This window comes from Branchiostoma lanceolatum, chromosome 18, assembly GCF_035083965.1.
Source record: "Branchiostoma lanceolatum isolate klBraLanc5 chromosome 18, klBraLanc5.hap2, whole genome shotgun sequence".
NCBI classification, from domain to species: domain Eukaryota; kingdom Metazoa; phylum Chordata; class Leptocardii; order Amphioxiformes; family Branchiostomatidae; genus Branchiostoma; species Branchiostoma lanceolatum.
Genome location: NC_089739.1, coordinates 14,232,445 through 14,252,081, shown reverse-complemented (window position 1 = coordinate 14,252,081; position 19,637 = coordinate 14,232,445). Strand labels below are relative to the sequence as shown.

General features: G+C 40.4%; 2 protein-coding genes across 2 annotated transcripts; both read right to left on the bottom strand.

The window, feature by feature from the left end:
• Positions 1-3,713: 3,713 nt before the first annotated feature.
• LOC136424027 (cuticle collagen 2C-like) lies at positions 3,714-7,851 on the bottom strand. The gene is made up of 4 exons (XM_066412429.1): positions 7,401-7,851; positions 6,427-6,891; positions 3,959-4,015; positions 3,714-3,763 (listed from the first exon to the last, which is right to left on the bottom strand). The coding sequence occupies exons 1-4, from the start codon at positions 7,849-7,851 to the stop codon at positions 3,714-3,716; spliced, it is 1,023 nt and encodes a 340-aa protein (XP_066268526.1).
• Positions 7,852-16,969: 9,118 nt separating this feature from the next.
• Positions 16,970-19,401, bottom strand: LOC136424370 (collectin-11-like). The gene is made up of 3 exons (XM_066412939.1): positions 19,135-19,401; positions 18,396-18,815; positions 16,970-18,231 (listed from the first exon to the last, which is right to left on the bottom strand). Exons 1-3 carry the CDS (start codon positions 19,379-19,381, stop codon positions 18,221-18,223), a joined length of 678 nt encoding a protein of 225 aa, XP_066269036.1. The 5' UTR covers positions 19,382-19,401; the 3' UTR covers positions 16,970-18,220.
• Between the last annotated feature and the right edge of the window lie 236 nt (positions 19,402-19,637).

The window sequence follows — 19,637 nt, the reverse complement described above, 5'->3', positions numbered from 1 at the left end:
GCTCCGGCACCCTAATCATATGGCTTGTGATTTTTTTCCGTACCACAAAAAAATGGTAGACCACACAAAATGGCCCGGCACCCTTTCCAAATGGTTTTTGAATATTTTCCGGACTACACAAAAATGGAAGACCACACAAAAATAGTCCGGCACCTTTACCATATGGCTTGAGTTTTTTTTGGACCACAAAAAATGGTAGACCACACAAAATTATCAGGCACCCTAACCATATGGCTTTTGAATTTTACCGGACCACAAAAAAATGATAGACCACACAAAATGGCCCGGCACCCTTTCCAAATGGCTTTTGAATATTTTCCGGACTACACAAAAATGGAAGACCACACAAAAATAGTCCGGCACCTTTACCTTATGGCTTGAGTTTTTTTGGACCACAAAAAATGGTAGGTCGATGAAGATTGGACATCCAGGGAATAAGATACGCCAAAAAGCAATTACTCAAACAACTGGATATGATTTTGGAAAAATCATATCTAGCTGTTTGAGTAATTGCTTTTGGGCGTAAAAAATGGTAGACCACACAAAATTATTCAGGCACCCTAACCATATGGCTTTTGAATTTTACCGGAGTCCAGAAAAAATGGTAGACCGTACAAAAATGGTACGACACCCTAACCATATGGCTTTTGAATTTGTTCTGAACCACAAAAAAATGGTAGACCATAAAAAATTGTCTGACACCCTAACCATATGGCTTTTGAATTTTTTCCGGACCACAGAAAAATGGTAGACCATGCAAAATGGTCCGGCACGCTAACCATATGGCTTTTGAATATTTTATCCGGACCACAAAAATGGTAGTCAACATAAAACTGTTTTTTTTTTTCCAAACCATAAAATGGTAGACCACATAAAATTGTAACCATATGGCCCGGCACCTTTTCCATATTGCTGTTGTTTGTTTTCAAACCACAAAAGAGGTAAACTGCATACAAATTGTACGTCACTGCCTGGGCTGGGATGTTGGCATGTGCCTGGACTAGGACGTTGGATTGCGAGGTGGCAAAAGTGGCCAATCCGCTACCCTTGGAGGACCTTTCATTCGTTAGCCTTGCTTTCATTAAGCCATACCCGGCTGAACGCTACTTCTGCCAGACTATTTCACTTTCTCCTTCTTTTCCTGCCCTTTATCCCCAGTGCTACCAGAGCTCTCCACGACGTTTGGCTTACAAAGCCTTTAAATGCATACATATGCAGTTTATTGCATATCCGATGTGATACCACCGGTGGTTTGGTCTTGTGGCCATACCATATGCATACAGCGTAAGATTTCTGTTTTGCCATGTGCACAGTATGTTTTTTATATACCTGACTTTTGTCATACCATTTTTCCGCTACTGTCTTCTACATTGTCATTGTGTATGAAGAACGTATCTAAAGATTTGATCGTTTATGTAGAAATACAGTCCTCCAATCTTCTTTTTCCTAAACTTCCATCAACCTATCCATATATATTGCATAATCCACACAAAAATGTTGTTGGCAAGGTAGCGACCTTCAATGCTGAACACAGGCTATCCTGTCCATAATGCTTTATTCCAGATCTCCCCCAAATAGCATTCTTATTGTGTTTTTTTTATGTCCGAACCACAAAAATGGTGCACCACAGAAGATGGCGAAGCTTCCTTTCTATATCGCATATTTGTTCCTGATCACACAAAAAATGGTTGACCTCAAAAAAATTACTGCATCCAATTCATATTGCTTCTGTTTAGAATATCCAGACACACAATGGCCCGGAGTCCTATCCATATTGTTCGTGTTGTTCTTTACCGGACCACCAAAATGGTCCTGCATCCTATATATTTCTCGCTTTTTTTTCTCGCTTTTTTTTTCCTTTCAGACAGCAAAGATGGTGGACCGTTAATAATAGCCAACCACCCTGCTTTTTTCCGAACCACAAAAATGGTCTTGCATACTCGCTATAGTGATTGTGTTTTTTTTTCCGGCCCGCAAAAATGGTCAAGCATCTTATCCATATTTGCTTTTTTTTCCGGACCACAAAAATGGTAAACCAAAAAATATAGCCAGCAATTTTATCCACATTGCTTGTATATTTTTTCCGGCCCACAAAAAATGGTAGACGATACAAAATGGTCCAGCATCCAATTCACATTTCTTGCGTTTCATTTTTCCGTACCACAGAAAATAGGCCAGCAACCTATCCCTTTTGTTTGTGTGTCTATTTTTAACGAACTACAAATTGATTGTTCGGCATCCTATCTGCACTGCTTATACCTAAACGCCCAAAAAATTGTAAAGACAGAAAATGGTCCATCATCCCATCCATATTGCTTGTGTGTGTTTCCAGATCAGACCAGAAAATCGGGGTTCAACATCCTATCCATATCGCTTGTGTTTTTTCTGGACCACAAAAAATGATAGACCACAAAAATAGTAGACCACATATAATGCTCCAGCATCCTATCCACCGTTTTTTTTCACTCACTCACTCTCACTATCCTCATGCACGTGGTGCATAGAGTCGACTCGATTAACTAGGCCCCGTCATCTCCCTCTGTCTTCAGCCAACTGTGGTGCATGGGGGAGCGAGAAGTTGATGTTCTTCAGAGCTTTTATTCCGCACCACTACAATGGTAGACACAAAATAATGGTCCTGCATCTTAGCCATATTCCTTGTGTATTTTTCAAACCCCCAAAAATGTTCCATCGGTCCTGCTATTTTACTAAAATCATTCAGTTCCTCCATTCACTCCGGGAGAAGTGCTGTCATCCACCACCTTACACGAAGTTTCTGCTGTTGGAAGCTTTTTGTTGTCGCTTCTATATGGGCCCACACCTCAGACCCATAAAGAAGGTTAGAGAGAACGATGGCTCGGAACACCATGTAATGATCATGTAATCGAGGGGAAAAAACAGGCTCTTTTAGATATCGCTTTTATGGCTAGCAGGTTATGGATAAAAGGGAACGCAGAGACAGGGCTTTCCCATACATATTGGGCGCTAGATTCCTAGGTTCCAGCTGAAGAATTCCGAGATCAGTCATTGGTACCAGCACTGATATGTAATTACGCATTTTTGTTCTGACCAACCAAAGGGTGTTTCGAATATTGAACTTTTCAAGACTTTCGACTGATACAAATTCCGATTCCACAGAATCAATCGCCTTTTTTTCTTTGTCGCTACGGGCTGTTTAAAGAAATATACATCTCATAGGATTTTGTAGAATTCACCCTTTATTCAAGTATGTAGTCATGTTTCCAAATGTTTCAAAACAGAGAGAAGAAGCTACTAGGTGATCAATATTAGTTAAGCAATAGTCCACTGTTTGTTTTTAGTTTTTTAATGTTAGAATGTAGCATTTAATCAATGCATTTTTTGCATTATGCCTCATACATTTTTAGCATTTTTTGTTAACATCAGCTGATGATCAGTACATCAACATACATCTTGTAGGTGGAACTCCCCGACTGCGCCTATGAGATCTTCACCCCCCCCCCCCTTCTCTCTCTCTCCGGTTCTCGCCATGGAACCTCAGGTTCCTGGCCTGTTGTGTAAAAAGAATGCAAACAGGGCAGTCAGTGATGGCACACTTCATGCTCTTTACCCACAATGTCAAGAACCATACAATTGTTTCTGTTAACAGCAATAGTCAGCTGATTAAATAAAATCAGTACATCAACTTACATCGCGCTGGTGGGACACCCCGACTGCGGCGCCGTGACCTTCTGTCACCTCCCCTCAGCCTTAAATTCTCTTGATGGAATCTGATGTTTCTCGCCTGTAGTGTAAAAAGAATGCAAACAGGGCAGTCAGCAACGGCACACTTCATGCCCTTTACCCACAATGCTAAAGATTGTGGCTGAAATGTGGCTGAATATACAGTCCCTGCACACATGTTCAGTGTACTGAGACAGCATCGTGAAGTGTGAACATTGTCATGAGCTTGACATTATCACGCATGCAAAGTACTTACTGGGATCGGTCCGTGGAAGGGGTGTTGCTGTAGGATTGGGTGCATGTTTGGTGGAATCTGTACAGGAAAACAAACATAAATAGTCATGCACTGAACCATGAATGCGCAATGTCATCCTGTTGCTGTTTGGTGAGTTGGTGGCTGTAAACGGTATGTCGTTTGTGCGTGTGAATTGGACAAAGTGGGTCGAAAGGTGGGAAATATATTAAATGGAAATTCGTCATCCCTTTGTTTAGTTATCCTCCTTGAAAGATTTTCAAGATTTACAAGTAGTACTCTTTCAGTGTAGAGTACTAGATGAGTTTTATAAGAAGTACTATTTGGTAAATAGGTAAGGCAGCGTTTGTTTCGATGTATGTGGTTGAAAATGTTGCAAAATAAAATAGAATACTTACGGGTGGCAGTGGGAGCGTCTGTGTAGGCGGGGCGGGCTGTATGGTAGGGGCGGGCTGGGGCTGTACTACTGGCTGAATTAATGCAACTGGCAGCATGGCACAAACATGTAGTATGTGTCATACTACCTCTAAAGAGTAACAAGTCACACAGACATTGTCCTCCTAACCCCTACCAGAATACAGAGGTCACTGGAAGAAGCGTTTAGAAATAGGTCAAATGGTCTTCATAATATGCCATAGTTGACCATATATTGGAATACATTTGCCACCAAGAACCGTCCTTTTTTCTGTAACATCATAAGTCATATATAAGGTTATGTCTTATAATAACAACACTTGAGACATGAGACATGGGTTACATCTAAACAACATTTTTTTATTTTTTTCCATAGCCTTGAGTACATCTCTTCGCCATTTTGATACCGCATTTTGCTGTTACAAGTTGATGTATTTTTCTCTTCTCACAGATAGACATAACTTTCTCTTGATGTTAAGCAGAATTGATACGCACCACGAAAACATGAAAAAGTAGCATTGCAGCCCAATGATACAATGGTCAAGTTTCAAAAAATGAGGTCTCTGAACAAACTAAAAAGCGGGACAAAAATACATTTCGCTTTGCATCACCTGATTCAATATTGGCGCCTCACTTTTCTGACAAAGGCCATTTCTAAGTTTTTCATGATATTGAACAGCTATACTTCCATCCATTACAACAAATCTCACAATCATATCAATTTCTGTCAACTTAATCCTAATTATATAACGGTTGACTAACACGAAACACTCCAACAGTACAAGTCACAATTTCATTATTGTCCAGAGACTGTTGTCTAGCAGTTCCGGAAGTCAGTTTACTATTGTTACGACAAAGCACACAATTACATCATTTTTGTCAAGTGCCTCAATTGGTAAACTCTGCCAACTTGCTTACGGTTGACTAACATCAAAATTTATTGACACTATTACAACAAACCACAAACACAGTTTTCCAAAAGTTGTTGTCTAATACTTGTTTTCTAACAGTTCTAGAAGTCACTTCACTTTTGTTAGGACAAATCATACAAAAGCGTCATTTTTGTCAAGCGCCTCAAATGAAAAAAAACTCTGTCAACTTGCTAACGCTTGACCAACATTAACAATTATTGGCATCAATACAAACTTATAACAAACCACAACTTCGTTTTTCAAAGTTGTTGTCTTAACTTGTTTTCTGACAATTCTAGAAATCACTTCACTTTTGTTAGGACAAATTGCACAAAAACATCATTTTTGTCAAGCGCCTCAAATAAGAAACTTGCTAACGCTTGAACAACATCGAAATTACTGACACCATTACTACAAGCCACAGCTACATTTGCTTCTAACAGTTGTTGTCTAATAGTAACATAAAAGTAACAGTAATCGTAATAGTAATAGTTTTCTAACGGTAACAAAAGTCACTTGACTTTTATTACTACATGCTTATTCCTGGTTTAATAAAGAAGCTGATTATGATTTCTCATAAAAACTACACCATGTGACAAACAGGTATTTTACGGTTCTAAATTTCATGAAATAAGGTGCAATTAATCATTAATCCTATTTAACCTTTGCTGTCAATGTGCAGCCGTTTGATTCAATCAACTTCAACACAACTTGTTTTAATTTGCTTGAAAGATGGTCAGATCTACACTCCCTTTTTCACAGCAATGAATAATGTCAACGTCATTATTAAATCAACTTGACAACCTATTGTTCAGTTGGTTCAAAACAGTTGTCAACTACCAGACTTCAAAGAGTACTGGAACTCAACTTCCTTGTTTGGCTACTTGCTTTAGCCCCAGAGTTGACGATCTCATGCCGTTTTATATAGCTCTAATGTTCATTTAAAGAACTGCCTCACAATGCCAAATTGGTTGAGAGAGCGCAGCATATCGTCTAGGTACGTCCTGTAGAGACATTAAATTGTGGAAAATCGTCAATTACCCGTGCAGAAACAACATGGATGATTTGACGGCATATCCAAAACCACAGTAGAGTAAATTCAAGTTTATCATATCAACTAGAGGGAAACGATGATATTATTATTACCTGTGGTGACCTGGCAGATGAAGCGGAGCTGATAGTTGCATGGTAAGTCGTACCACTTGTGTCCCTGGATGAAGATATTGCCAAAGACAACGCAGTCTTCATCGCCCGTACCGCTATCTGGTTGTCTTGGACCCCACAGTCTGTATCTCCCAAGGGCGGAGCCATCCAGCCACTTAAATGTGCCATCTATTTCTTGATCTTCGAGTCCGATCCAGAACAAGTGATCATATGTTGGATAGTCCCTAAATTGGGACAACAGTGGGGTTTTCTCTTCCTCATTGAAGGAGGCTAGGAAGGCGTTGGTCTCAGCGTCTCGGGGCATAGCAAGGGTACCTCCATCTTCGCGACATGTTGTGACCGAGTCGATGAAGGTCTTACGTGTGTTGAACACCTTGTAGCACATTCCGCCCTTTCTTTGATAGCCGTTGGGACATGAGCCTGCTGAAAATACTTTTATTTCCATGCCTGGGATCAAAATACATTGGTGGTAGACATTGAGATACAACAGAACAGTAGGGTTGGGTAGGACAGAAAAAATAAATAAATAACATAGTATAGTATGATATTACACAAAATGGATTCCATTTCAGACATTAGGATAAAGTAAGAGAAATAGAAGAGAGGACAAGAGAAGAAAAAAGAATGATAACAAAACAGCGCAGAAAATGGTAGGTCCGACATATACATGAGTAGCATGATAGCATAGTATCAAATAGAATGGGTTAATTTTCATATGTATACAGTGGAATGAAAAAGAACGTATAAGATTCGAAAAGAAAAAGAATACAATGTAGCATAGAACTGGAGAGAATTTGTAAAATAGAGTTTTGAAAAATCGATAGATGATATCAATGTTATGATGAAAAAGATACGACATTATATTTCAACAGGTTAGATGATGCACTTTTCAAAATTTCAGAGGTTTTGAATTGACAGCAGAATGAGATTTAGAGGAAAGAAACAAAATTGTTTACCTCCATGTCCAGGTCTCGGGCATGTTGGGTTACCGGGAGGTCCAGCAGGACCAATAGCCCCGGGGAGTCCAGGTGGCCCGGGAGGCCCGGTAGAGGCAGGGCCAGCTGGCCCAATGTGTCCCTTGTGTCCTGGAGGTCCAGGGGGCCCGGCAGAAACAGGACCAGTCGGTCCAATGGGCCCGTTTTCTCCGGGAGGTCCAGGAGGCCCGGCATACACAGGGCCAACCGGTCCAATGGGTCCCTTTTCTCCGGGAGGTCCAGGAGGACCGACAGAGACAGGGCCAGCCGGCCCTATATCCCCCTTTTCTCCTGGAGGGCCAGCCAGCCCCATGGGTCCCTTTCCTCCTGGAAGTCCAGGTGGCCCGACAGAGATAGGGCCAGCCGGCCCCACTGCTCCCTTTTCTCCTGGAGGTCCAGGAGGTCCGGCAGACACAGGGAAAGCCGGTCCCATGGGTCCCTTCTCTCCTGGAGGTCCAACAGGTGGTTCTACTTTCCCCGTAAGGTCAGATAACACACACATAATAAAAGATAAATATGATAGATGGATAGCTGACTAATGTGCAAAATTTTCATTTTTTTTTTAGATAGAAACACAGTCAATCGAAAATACAAGGGATTTTGGAGGGGGTTTCCTACGTTCGTCGGAGGTGAATCACGTAGATATTGGTATGGTGTATGCTGCATTTTTTTACGCAGACGATATCATACTCTGCACCATGCATATGGATACAGATGCTTTGGAAGACAAACTAGCCACTGCCAGTTATTTTTTATAGATGAGCTTGGCCAGATCATCACATAGTCAAGCAGCAACATCAGTTCAGTTCATCCAATTAGAGGCCTAATTAAAGGTCATACCAACCTACCTAACGACTTCCTTATCTCATGAAGAAGCTCCTCCAAGGTTCGGTTTCGCTCGAGGTCTAGATTGCATTTCAGTACGTCAACAGTTTTGGATAGTTGGGACATCCCCTATAATGTAAAATTTCAAAATAGAAGTAAGAAAACACAGGAGCAGATTTGATCCCGATAACAAAAGATACGTCCATCGATATGAAAATTATAAATCATATATATTTGTAAACATGGACCTCTAGTCGCTCAGGAGGTTTTCTTTTTATTTAAACTGTTTGGCTGGGCCACGTTCGGTCAGTTTTGTAGTTGCTAAAAATGTACTTACGATGAGAAGTCTAGGCGTCTAGACAATATAGACATTCCAACATGATGAATATCGGAAACAAACTGACTTTGTACCAACACTGTGCTGTTTGAGTAATGCTGCCTGAAAAGCAACTATGGAAAAGCAAAATTTGTAATTCAGCAAATTTTACTTCTCTGTTGATGAATATCATCAGGGCGAGTCCCCCAGAGATTAGGACCACAGCAGTAATGGCGGCCACGCATGCGCAGCTAAGATAGGAGCTGATGAAGGAGCGACAGAGAGCACGGCGGCCGCCTTCTCCGCCAGGATACGTGTCGTCCGCTGAAAATGTTATCATTCAGGTTAATGTTACCTTCGCCGAGAAGGTTATGCATAGGGTAGCGTTTGTGTGTGTGTATGTGTGCGTGTGTGTGTGTGTGTGTGTGTGTGTGTGTGTATGTGTATGTGTGTGTGTAACTTACCACCATAACCAGAGAATGCTTGGATGGATTGTCTTGCTATTTGGTATGTTGGTAGTTTTGATATCTCGTGTTCTGTTATGTGAATGCGAACATCGTTGAATTATGATTTATATTATGCTAATTTGCATTACTGCTGATACATGCATAACCTTCTTTGTTAAGTTCATACTTTGGACAACTTCTGTTATTTGGATGGAGAAACTGATCAACTGGTATAGTTTGTAATCGATGAGAAACACTCATGACACGTCAGTCATAAAGGATAAAAACATTTGGCCAAGGTATGAGGTCTTGGAACTCTAGTTGTAAATCAGGTCAAAACCTTAGAACTCGGAGACCTCATACCCTCAGAAGAGTTTTCAAGTGTGCCATTCTTGCCATGCAGTACAAAATAACAGCGCCTTCTTCGTCAAGGTAAGAAAATAACAGCACATTCAACCACATCTACCAGCATGTACATGTGTACTAGTCAACATGGTAGTGTCTATATAATGAAAATCTGTTATCGTCCACCTGCCATATGTTATATACTTTACAAGCATCAAAGCCCCGTTGTGGAAAAAAGTCTTTAATTATGGAAATTAAGGTCTTATCTGCATAATTTCGATCACTTTCTTTACATCTCTATCTAAAGGTATCATCCATCGAAAAATCAAGGTCACAGCTTATCAAGGACAAAAGTTACAAAACCGAAAATTCTGATGCAGTAGCAAGGTCAGTCACCAGGAGGCCCCGAAATCGGCATTGACCTTCGTGTCTAGAACAACTATCGAAATACCGAATAAAGTAGCAATCAATGCAGGGGTTCTTAAGTCATTGCTCCTCAAGCACACACACATACACACACATACACACACACACACACACACAAGCACACACACACACACACACACATACAAACTCACACGCACATAGACACGCAGGCAGACATACGGAGACACAAGCTATAGATCTATTTTCGCTGAGGTAAGCATATTGGCAACATGACTGAACGTAAAATCTGGATAACTCCTTTGTGAAACCATATATTCTAACTCAAGGTGAAGATCAACATTTCAAATTCATTGCAATTCCCGTAAATAATCTATAGCTGCAGATCAAATGTGACTATTATACGCTATTATACGTAAGTAAAGGTTGTTGATTGTAATGTGATCTTAAGAATTTAGTTTACCAAACAAATTTACACACAAAAACACTTCTTTGTAAATAGTATCGCTTGAACTACTATTGGATCTTAACTAATTATATGACTAAGAATTATTGCGCAGTTTTACATAACTTAAATTAGTCACAGATATGAGGTCCCCATCATTTGCCAATGGGATTGTACAGCCATTGTTCATTACATATGTGAATAAGTTTGTCATTAGCATGCTTTATGTGGATGATGTGAATAATTTCTAGCAAGATTTACATTACATGAATTGAGCATCCTGCACTAATCTACAGATATACCAATAAAGCTTACATTTAGATAATATTCACCTTTATCCAAAACTACGCATGTTACTAATATTGATATTATCACTAACGCATCATGCTTTTTTCCATCAGTTATGCAATCCATATCCATTAATCTTATCATTGCCATTATAAAAACAAGTTATTGTTTCTTAGAAATGTAAGATGCAGACATAATAAATACAAAAGTAGCAGTGTAAAATGCGGTTTCACTCATTTTGCATAAGTTATGATAATGATTGATAATTTCAAGACTACAAAGATAAGATTTCTGTGCCATCAATATGGTTCGGAATCGATATTATTGTGAGGCGCTGAAACTGCTAGAATAAGTACAGCATTATAGAACCTTTAAGCAAAATGAAGCTTCTCTTAATTTTGGGCAGGAATTATGATGATGAGCATCAATTGCTTCCTGGTAATTGCTTGTCCAGAACATGGACTAGTAAAAAAATAAAAGACCTGCTACAGTACCAATGAAAGCTGCCAGGGTCCTAAAATCTAACCATTTCTTCATTAGGACAAAACCTAACCGTATAGAAAATGTCATCTCAACTCATCCATAGGTGTGCTGCTAAATTAACGTTATGCTGCTAAATCACAAACACCGCCACACACACACACACACACACTTCCGCACGGGCACACCAAGTCAAGGCGGTAGTTCGGTTGGCCAGCACTATGCAGAGCACTGACTAATTCTGGTTTCTAAGATTTAAGTGTACATCTGAATTGGTGACAGATTCCGAGGTACAGCTATCAACTAAATTATAAAAGTTACTTCAACTGTGAGTTCTTCACAAATGCAGACAAATCTTCAAGCATGACAGGGCCTAGGGGCTGGTCTTTGTTGAAAGTCAGTTCAAACTAGGATTTGAAACTGAGTGTCCATATAATATCCGAGCTTTTGTGTGCAACAAATTGTGTGTTGTACTATATTGGGTATATTGCATGCAACTATCTGGGTCATTTTGTTCTTGTCTGACAAAGTTTTCCTGAAAGAGCAGTGGACTTTAAGACAGTTTTCTTCTTCAAAACTTGAGATATCAGTCAATATGCAATATTTTCCTGTCTACTGTAATGCCATGCCTTTGTTCATGAGGGAAGACAGGTACAGATCCCTGACAGAGTATGACCAATTTATGATCTTGGGAGCATGGTGGGGTCAATTTAGCTACTAACATCTTATAAGATATTCTATCTTAGATCCTAATTCCTGGTTTAAAGCATTCAATAATGATACTGTACACATAGAAATGCACATATGCACGTTCAGTATCTTATGTGACGGCACAAGTTGAGCTACAGAAACGCCTGTTACCTGTAGATCTGTTAGGTGCATAGCCTATTACCGCCTCTGCTTCTTCGTACGTGTGTGAAGACTCTTCCAACTCGTCAGTAGTTGCGTCTTTGCCATGGATGTCACTTCGCCGTTGACATGGCCCGCTTAAACCACCAGTATGTTGGATAGGATGAGATTCGGACGACGACTTTCCGCTAGTTTGGCTGCTGTTGGGCCCCTTTCTTGGGGCCCGGACTGGCTGCGCCTCCTCGTACATTTAAATGGGTACACTACTGGCAGGCAACGGGTTAGGCATGCATTCGTTAACATAGAAAAATGCATGAAAATTACAAAGAATTTAAAGATTAGTTCCTAGAAGTAGGGAGACATTTGCCCATATTTGCAATAACAGGCACGTTATGAGGCGAATGGCATTTTGTTTTTCTGCAGTAACAGACCAATTTTTGCAGAAAAATAAGATCTAAGATTGCCTCATCAAAGCACACACTTCAAAAGGTACTTGAGAACCCGTGATTTAATTGTTTCTTGCTTGCTTTCCGTGATTGTAAACATTTATGCCACCTCCGCGTTTCGTCACATAGAAAACACGCCACTTGCGCCACTCAAATCGACATCAGGCGATTCTAGATATTACACGATTCGGCTGAAATGATGATGATGATGATGATGAAGAAAGTAAGCGATTTTGGTCGCTTGATATGGAAACAGGCTTTACGAAAAATATTGTTTCTCACTGTTTTCACCATCATCGTTAATGCAATTTGTGTCAACATCTGCGTTTCTGCATGCGTTTATTGTCGAAAACAGACTTATCTTCAAATATCACGCCTTTTTCCCCTGAGTAAGTGAAAAACAGCTGCTGAACATTTTAGTGTAAATATTATGTTATTGTTCTAAAAAATACATTTCTAAATGATATGCTCACAGGCAGTGGATACAGAATACATTTGACGGACAATGTTTTACCATATGTTAAGAGCTGTGCATGCTTGAATCATGAAAGTGTCTCTCTCATGGATTCCTATTGTTCAAACTTTGCAGTGTTTTCATCACAAAATGTCTACGATAAAATAGAGATCATTAAAAGATCGCTTTGATTATTGAAATATCAATAGCAGATTATTGGAAGACCCTGGAGATCACTGAGTTCTCCAGTTGTTGGACTCTAAACGGGATTTCTATTTTAAAAGAAAACACTGTATGGGTAGACTATTTGCTTATTCCCTTTTTGCATGCATTTTGTGTTCATCACGCCCACGTTATGTTGCTGTTTTGTTTGCGCTTTTTGTTTTCATCTAATAGTACGTTCCAGCTTAGTCCCTTCTTTTTACTCAACGAAATCAAAGAAAAAAGTATGAAACCAAACATTATCTAATGAATTACAAACATCATACGTTGTAGATTGGAGACCAACCATAGAAAAACTATTATTTGTGCCGATAAAAATGATTAAAGGTTACAGATGCAATCTAATTTCTCCCTGGTTTTTACGAACAACAATATCCATTCATGTTCTTAGGAATGAGTAATTCAATTTTTATAGTCATTTGAATATTACAGCACAAAAGATGTTGCCACTGTGTTCTTAATTAGTCTATTCTTTGATATTTCTTTTCAAACATCTACAGCTGCTTAGCAATAGTAATAAGACACGGGATAAAGCGCTGCCATACGAAACATGATTTCGGACTTTCGCATCCCAATGATGGTACTTGTCAGGTTTCTGGTTGTCAAAATCCAAAAGTTGATTTCACATGCGTCACTATAGACGCAAGAATCAAGAAAAAGTTTAAAAAATATATACATGCCGGTCCGTCGCTATGATAAAGTCCCAATCACTAAGGAGGTATCGGGTTGCCGGACGCCTCCGCGGGCTCCCGCGAGCCGATGCCGGCCAGCCTGTGAATCTGTTCAAATGTCATAAATAGTTTCAAAACGATCCCCTCCTTCAAATTAAAGGAAATTTGTGTTGCGTATGCCCCCAATGTCAGCGTTTCGAATCCTGTAGAAAAATCCGGGTAAATTCAGGCTTGAGCCCGATGAATGCCGCCTTCTAGAACGGGAATATTAAAACCAGAAAAACTGATTTTGACTTACTTGACTTGACTTATGTCGAGTGCCAGTCTTCCTCCCCCACTCGAACCACTCTGCCAGCCCAGAAGCACCTGTCTTCCATTGCCTTCTCAAATTTACTGAGTATCTTTCATTTTTGCAGTTTACAGAACGTTACCATTAGATAAAACTTTTTGTCTTAGGATTTCTTATTTTTCGAATTAAAAATATTCTTGAGATCGGGAAAAAGGCGTAAAATTGCTTGTTTTTACCTTCCCACACCCATAATTCAACAATGTCTGTATTTTTTAAAAAATCCCTAAGACAGAAACCTCCGGAAAACCGTTGGCTTTATTTCAAGCCGTCAATGAGGCAATTTGGACGCTTTTTGGTCCCGACCTAAATATGGTGTTTGCACGCATGTCATGCCGCACAGATGGGTAAGGGGTCACTAATACCGGCGTTAACATTCCTTGAAATATTTTACTTCACTAACAAAGACGTGAGTAGCTTCTTGACATGTTGATTAACCACAGCAAAATGTCAGCATCTATTTATTGTCCAGAAAATGATTTGTATTTGTAAAAAAGTCGGTTTCCGTTCTGATGTGAGGCACGCAGGTAAAAGGGCCAGTCGGCAAGGAATTTCAGTGGATACTTGCTAATGACCTTAGGCAACCCCAAATCGAACACGCGTTCTGTTCGATCGTACGCCAATCATGTCGGATCGAACGTGAAAGAACATGCTTCGGGTTCGAAAAAAGTCTGGGACTTTTGAGGCCTAATGGACCGATCCAGTCGAACACCATATCAAACATATAGAACCCCCTATTCTATTTGGAATACCTCCGTCAAGAACAGCGCTAGTTGGACAGAAAAGGCACGTGTTAAGCAGGGTATGTACATCTGTCACAGGTTTTCCACAGTATTGGCTGCATGTAAGCTCAGGAAGAAAACGAAATGAAAAAGAAAATAGCTCGGGCACTCATGAGGAGGGAGCTTGAAACACATTGCCAACTACTACAAAGGCCGCTAGTACAGAGTTCCGCCTCTTCTGTACTTGTGTATGAAACTGATTAATATGAATGCGACACGGTAAGTCAAAGAATTGCATTTTGATAGTTAATTACTAAAGGGCATGCAGCTGCAATTCATGCAGTCAACACAGTGGGAACCCTGTCACAGATGTACGTATCCTGTTTTACACGTGCATCAGCTGCTTGTCAAAAATCGGGCACTGATGGTCACCAACAAGGTAATGCTATGCGACGCAACCCGCTTCCGCATTGACCGAAAACATAACGCCCTCACCGTAACTACATTTACCCCCTCCTCAAACAACCCTACTCGGTGCATACATCCGTCCACAAAGAAGGCACACCATTTTTATTGGGTTTCAGAGCTAAAAAAGGTAAACAGAAGACAGTCTGCATATTCGACAGCCATGCGCGCACGACCGTTTTTGTCCGTCAAGGGCTGTTTTTGACGGACTATTCGAAATAGAACTTATGGTGTTCGAACTGGATCAGTCCAATGACCACCGTGATAGATTTTAAAAAACAAACTATGAAAGCAATCTATATTTGAAAAGCTATAAAGATCATGCTTTGCACAATGGAGACCAATCATATAATATCTGATTGTTTATAATTATCTCGCGAAATATTTAGAAACAAAAATGGTTACGGATACAATTTTATTTTTGGCTTGAATTTCTTTGGGTAAAAGCAACTTTCATGGATGTATCTATCTATTGTAAAATACCCATTACCCCACACAAGATGTTGCTACATTCTTCCTTCAAAAAATCTGACTGCTATGTATGTTAGAGTCGAGTAGTATGTAACGTTGGGTAACATAAATTCGGGATTTTTCCGATAATGATTGACTGAAATCAATCTAGCAGATTAATAAACCATCCTTTTTTTCTATTATTATGTCAGTATCATGTACTATATTTGCACTAATCATATATATGGTAGATTTTGTCTCTAGTCGTGCTGACACCATAATATTTCAACTTGAAACTACCGTCCGCCGCACGCACAATGACGGTGCTGTCGGACAGGGGTGAACATTAATTCGGGAGAGAAGATTCGTCTTGAATATCTTACCGCTAATTACATTTTATACAGCAGCTATTCGTTCCATCCTTGGCTTGAGGAGAGTGCTATGGATATAGACGTGTCCAAGTAAAAAAATACACGAAAAAACGGCCGTACCGCACACATCATGATCAGGCCAGTTCGGGAACAACCCGTGTGTTGAGTCGGTAGATATAGAACGTCAAAGTCGACATCCACCGTCATGGCAACGTGTACATTATTCTTGGAAAGTTAGCCGGATGCCGTAGCATTGATAATACTACTATGTCCATGTATTCCTTGTTGTGTTAGGAGCAAACTTTGAGGAAATATCGTCCTCAGTCCACAATCACACGCAACATTTAGACAAAAAAGTGTTCCTCACAAACCTTTGTCGTCTGCTTGACAACAGGATTCTGGGTAATGATATGGCGGCGGGAAAATACCCGTGCCGTAGGTTGTAGCAACAAAGAGGGGTTTTGATGATTGATCACACTTAGAGTCCAATTGCAGGTCAGCAATTTTAAGAAAATAAGTTGTCTTGTAAATGATTGTGTTTAGCAGGAAGCGGATGTGACATTTGTCTTATAAACCAGCCGACAACGATGTAGTGTGATTCTCCCACGAAGCCCTCAGACTGTTCCAATAAGGGACGGAGAGTTTTTGTCCTCGTCGCCTTCTAATGCATGCTTATCGAAGCTTTTCAGACAGTGTTCTGAATACGTTAGTCTGTCAAGTTTGCATTTCTAGCGGTATTACTGATGTTGCATCTAGCACATATCCCTAAACAACACCCGTTTTCGAAAATACCCGAATTTAAGTACCCCACGAATTTATGTTACCCAACGTTATCTTTGCTAAAATCTCCAAAACTAAAAGATTCTAACGTGAAAGTTAAATGCCGACGAAAATTATGTTTTTTTCTTCTTTTGTTGTAAGATTCCAGCCTAAATTCTAGTGGTAAACACAAAATTATTTCAGTAACTATCTTGGCACTAGATGAATTATGTTTAAAGATACTGATAACGCTTGAGACATGATGGGTTTCGTCTAAACACCATGTTTATTTTTCTTAGCTTTCCATACTCTTGAGTACAGCTCTTTGCCATTTTGCTATTCAGAGAACTTTGCTGTTACAATTCGAAGTTTTTTTTCTTACTGATAGACAGAACTTCCTCGCATGTTATTGAGAATAGATACGAGAACAAATGACAAAAAAATTGCATTGCACCCATTAAAATGGCAATATTTCAAGAAACAAACTCACTGACAAAGCTAAATAGCAAGGTACCTCTCGCTTTTCCTCACGTCATATAAAATTGGCACACTCTGATTTACTTTGCTGACAAGTGACCAAATAAGAGTAACGCTAAGAAAGCTCTTAAAGTACATTTTCTGGGATTACTAAGGGTTTACTAATATCACTGGCTATACTTCTATCCATAACATCAAATCTCACAATTACATCAATTTCGAATTCTGTCAACATGCTAATTTTAATAATATAACGGTTGACTAACACGAAACACTCCATTACTACAAGTTACAATTACATCATTGCCCAGAGATTGTTGGCTAGTGTTGTCGGCAGTTCCAGAAGTCATTTTACTATTGTTACGTCAAATCACACAATTGCATCATTTCCTCAAGTGCATCAAATGAAAAGCTCTGTCAACCTTTTAATGGTTGGCTATTATTAAACTAACATTAAACAGATATCCTCCATCATTACATATCACAATTACATTTTTGTCTAGATGTTGTTGTCTCTGATAGTTGTTGTGTAACAATTGCAGAAGTTAATTTGCTATGTTTGCTTCACGCTTGTTCCTGGTTCAATTGAGAAGCTAATTATCATTTCTCATTTAAACTGCACCATGTGACAGACAGCTCTTTTATCTCTCGATTTATGACATAAGATGTAATCATTAATCTTGTGAAACATTTGATTTATTGACAATGTGCAGCTGATTGATTCAATTAACTTTTACACAGCTTATTTTGACAAGGTGATCAGATTGACACTTATTTTTTCACTGCAATGAATAATATCGACATCATAATAAAACTTGACAGATCCATGCTACAGTTACTGAAAGCAACACTGCACAACATTACTTGCTATCGTTCAATTAGTCAACTACCAGGCTTCAAAGAGTATTGTAAAACAAACTTGCTTTTTTGGCATCTTGCTTTAGCCCTAGCTTCGACAATCGCCATGTTTTCTAGCTCTGATTTTTCTTTTGAAGAACCGTCCCACAATGCACAAATTTTGGAGAGGGCGCAGCATGTTGCCTAGGTACGTCCTGTAGAGACAATAGAGTGTACAAAATCGTCAACAATCTTTGCAGAAACATCATGAATGATTTGGAGGCACATTCCAACCAACAGACAAGTACATGAAGTTAGTTCAGATTCAGTTTAGTATATCAACTAGTTTAGAGAAATGATAATAGATTATGTGAAGTACCTGGAGTGACCTGGCAGATGAAGCGGAAATGATTGTGGCATGGGAAGTCGTACCACTTGTGTCCTTGGAGAGGTACATTGCCAGAGGCGACGCAGTCTTCATCGCCCTGACCGTTATTTGGTTGTCCTAGACCCCACAGTTTGTACCCTCCAAGTGCCGAGCCATCCAACCACTTAAATGTACCCTCTATTTCTTGATCATGAAGTCCAATCCAGAACCAGCGATCATATGCCGACCAGTGCCTGGTTATCTCTGCCTCCAAGAAGGCTAGGAAGGCGTTGGTGTCAGCGTCTCGGGGCATGGCAAGGGTACCTCCATCTTCACGACAGCTTGTGACCGAGTCGATGAAGGTCTTAGGTGTGTTGAACACCTTGTAGCACATTCCGCGCTTCCTTTCATAGCCGCTGGGACAAGATCCGGCTGAAAAATATTTTGTGTCCATTTAGCACGTGGCTACTTCCCCTCAGCCAATAAGAAGCCCTTTCTGTGGATATCTCCACGTAGTTTGGGACAATGAACCAAGTGTGAGATTATTTCATGCAAAAGAAGGGCAACGTGTATGGCTATACCCCCAAATACCCGAAAACTGTAGTCATATAACCTAAAAACTGTGAAGACTATACGCATGTGAACTGTTCTGACCAATCCTCCCCTACACGTATAACAATTGCAGAGATTGCGCATTAAAACCAGAATTAAATTTTCAGAGGTTTTGGAATGAACATAAATGGTGTCTTACCTCCATGTCCAGTTCTCGGGCATGTTGGGTTACCAGGCGGTCCAGCAGGCCCAATAGGCCCGGGAGACCCATTCTTTCCCCTGGGACCAGCAGGTCCGGGGAGTCCAGGTAGCCCAGGAGGCCCGGTAGAGGCAGGGCCAGCAGGCCCCATGGGTCCCTTCTCTCCTGGAGGACCAGGACTCCCGCCAGACACAGGACCAGCCGGCCCTATATCCCCCTTTTCTCCGGGAGGTCCAGCCGGCCCCATGGCTCCCTTTTCTCCTGGAGGACCAGATGTTCCAGCAGACACAGGACCAGCCGGCCCTATATCCCCCTTTTCTCCGGGAGGGCCAGCCGGCCCCATGGCTCCTTTACCTCCTGGAGGACCAGGAGGCCCAAGAGGTCCGACAGGCCCAGCTGACACCACAGGTCCCTTTTCACCTGTAAATGGTCAACTCTTTTCTGTATCACACATGTCGTTATTCGCTGGCAGGATTATAACATAGAATGTATAATATGGTACA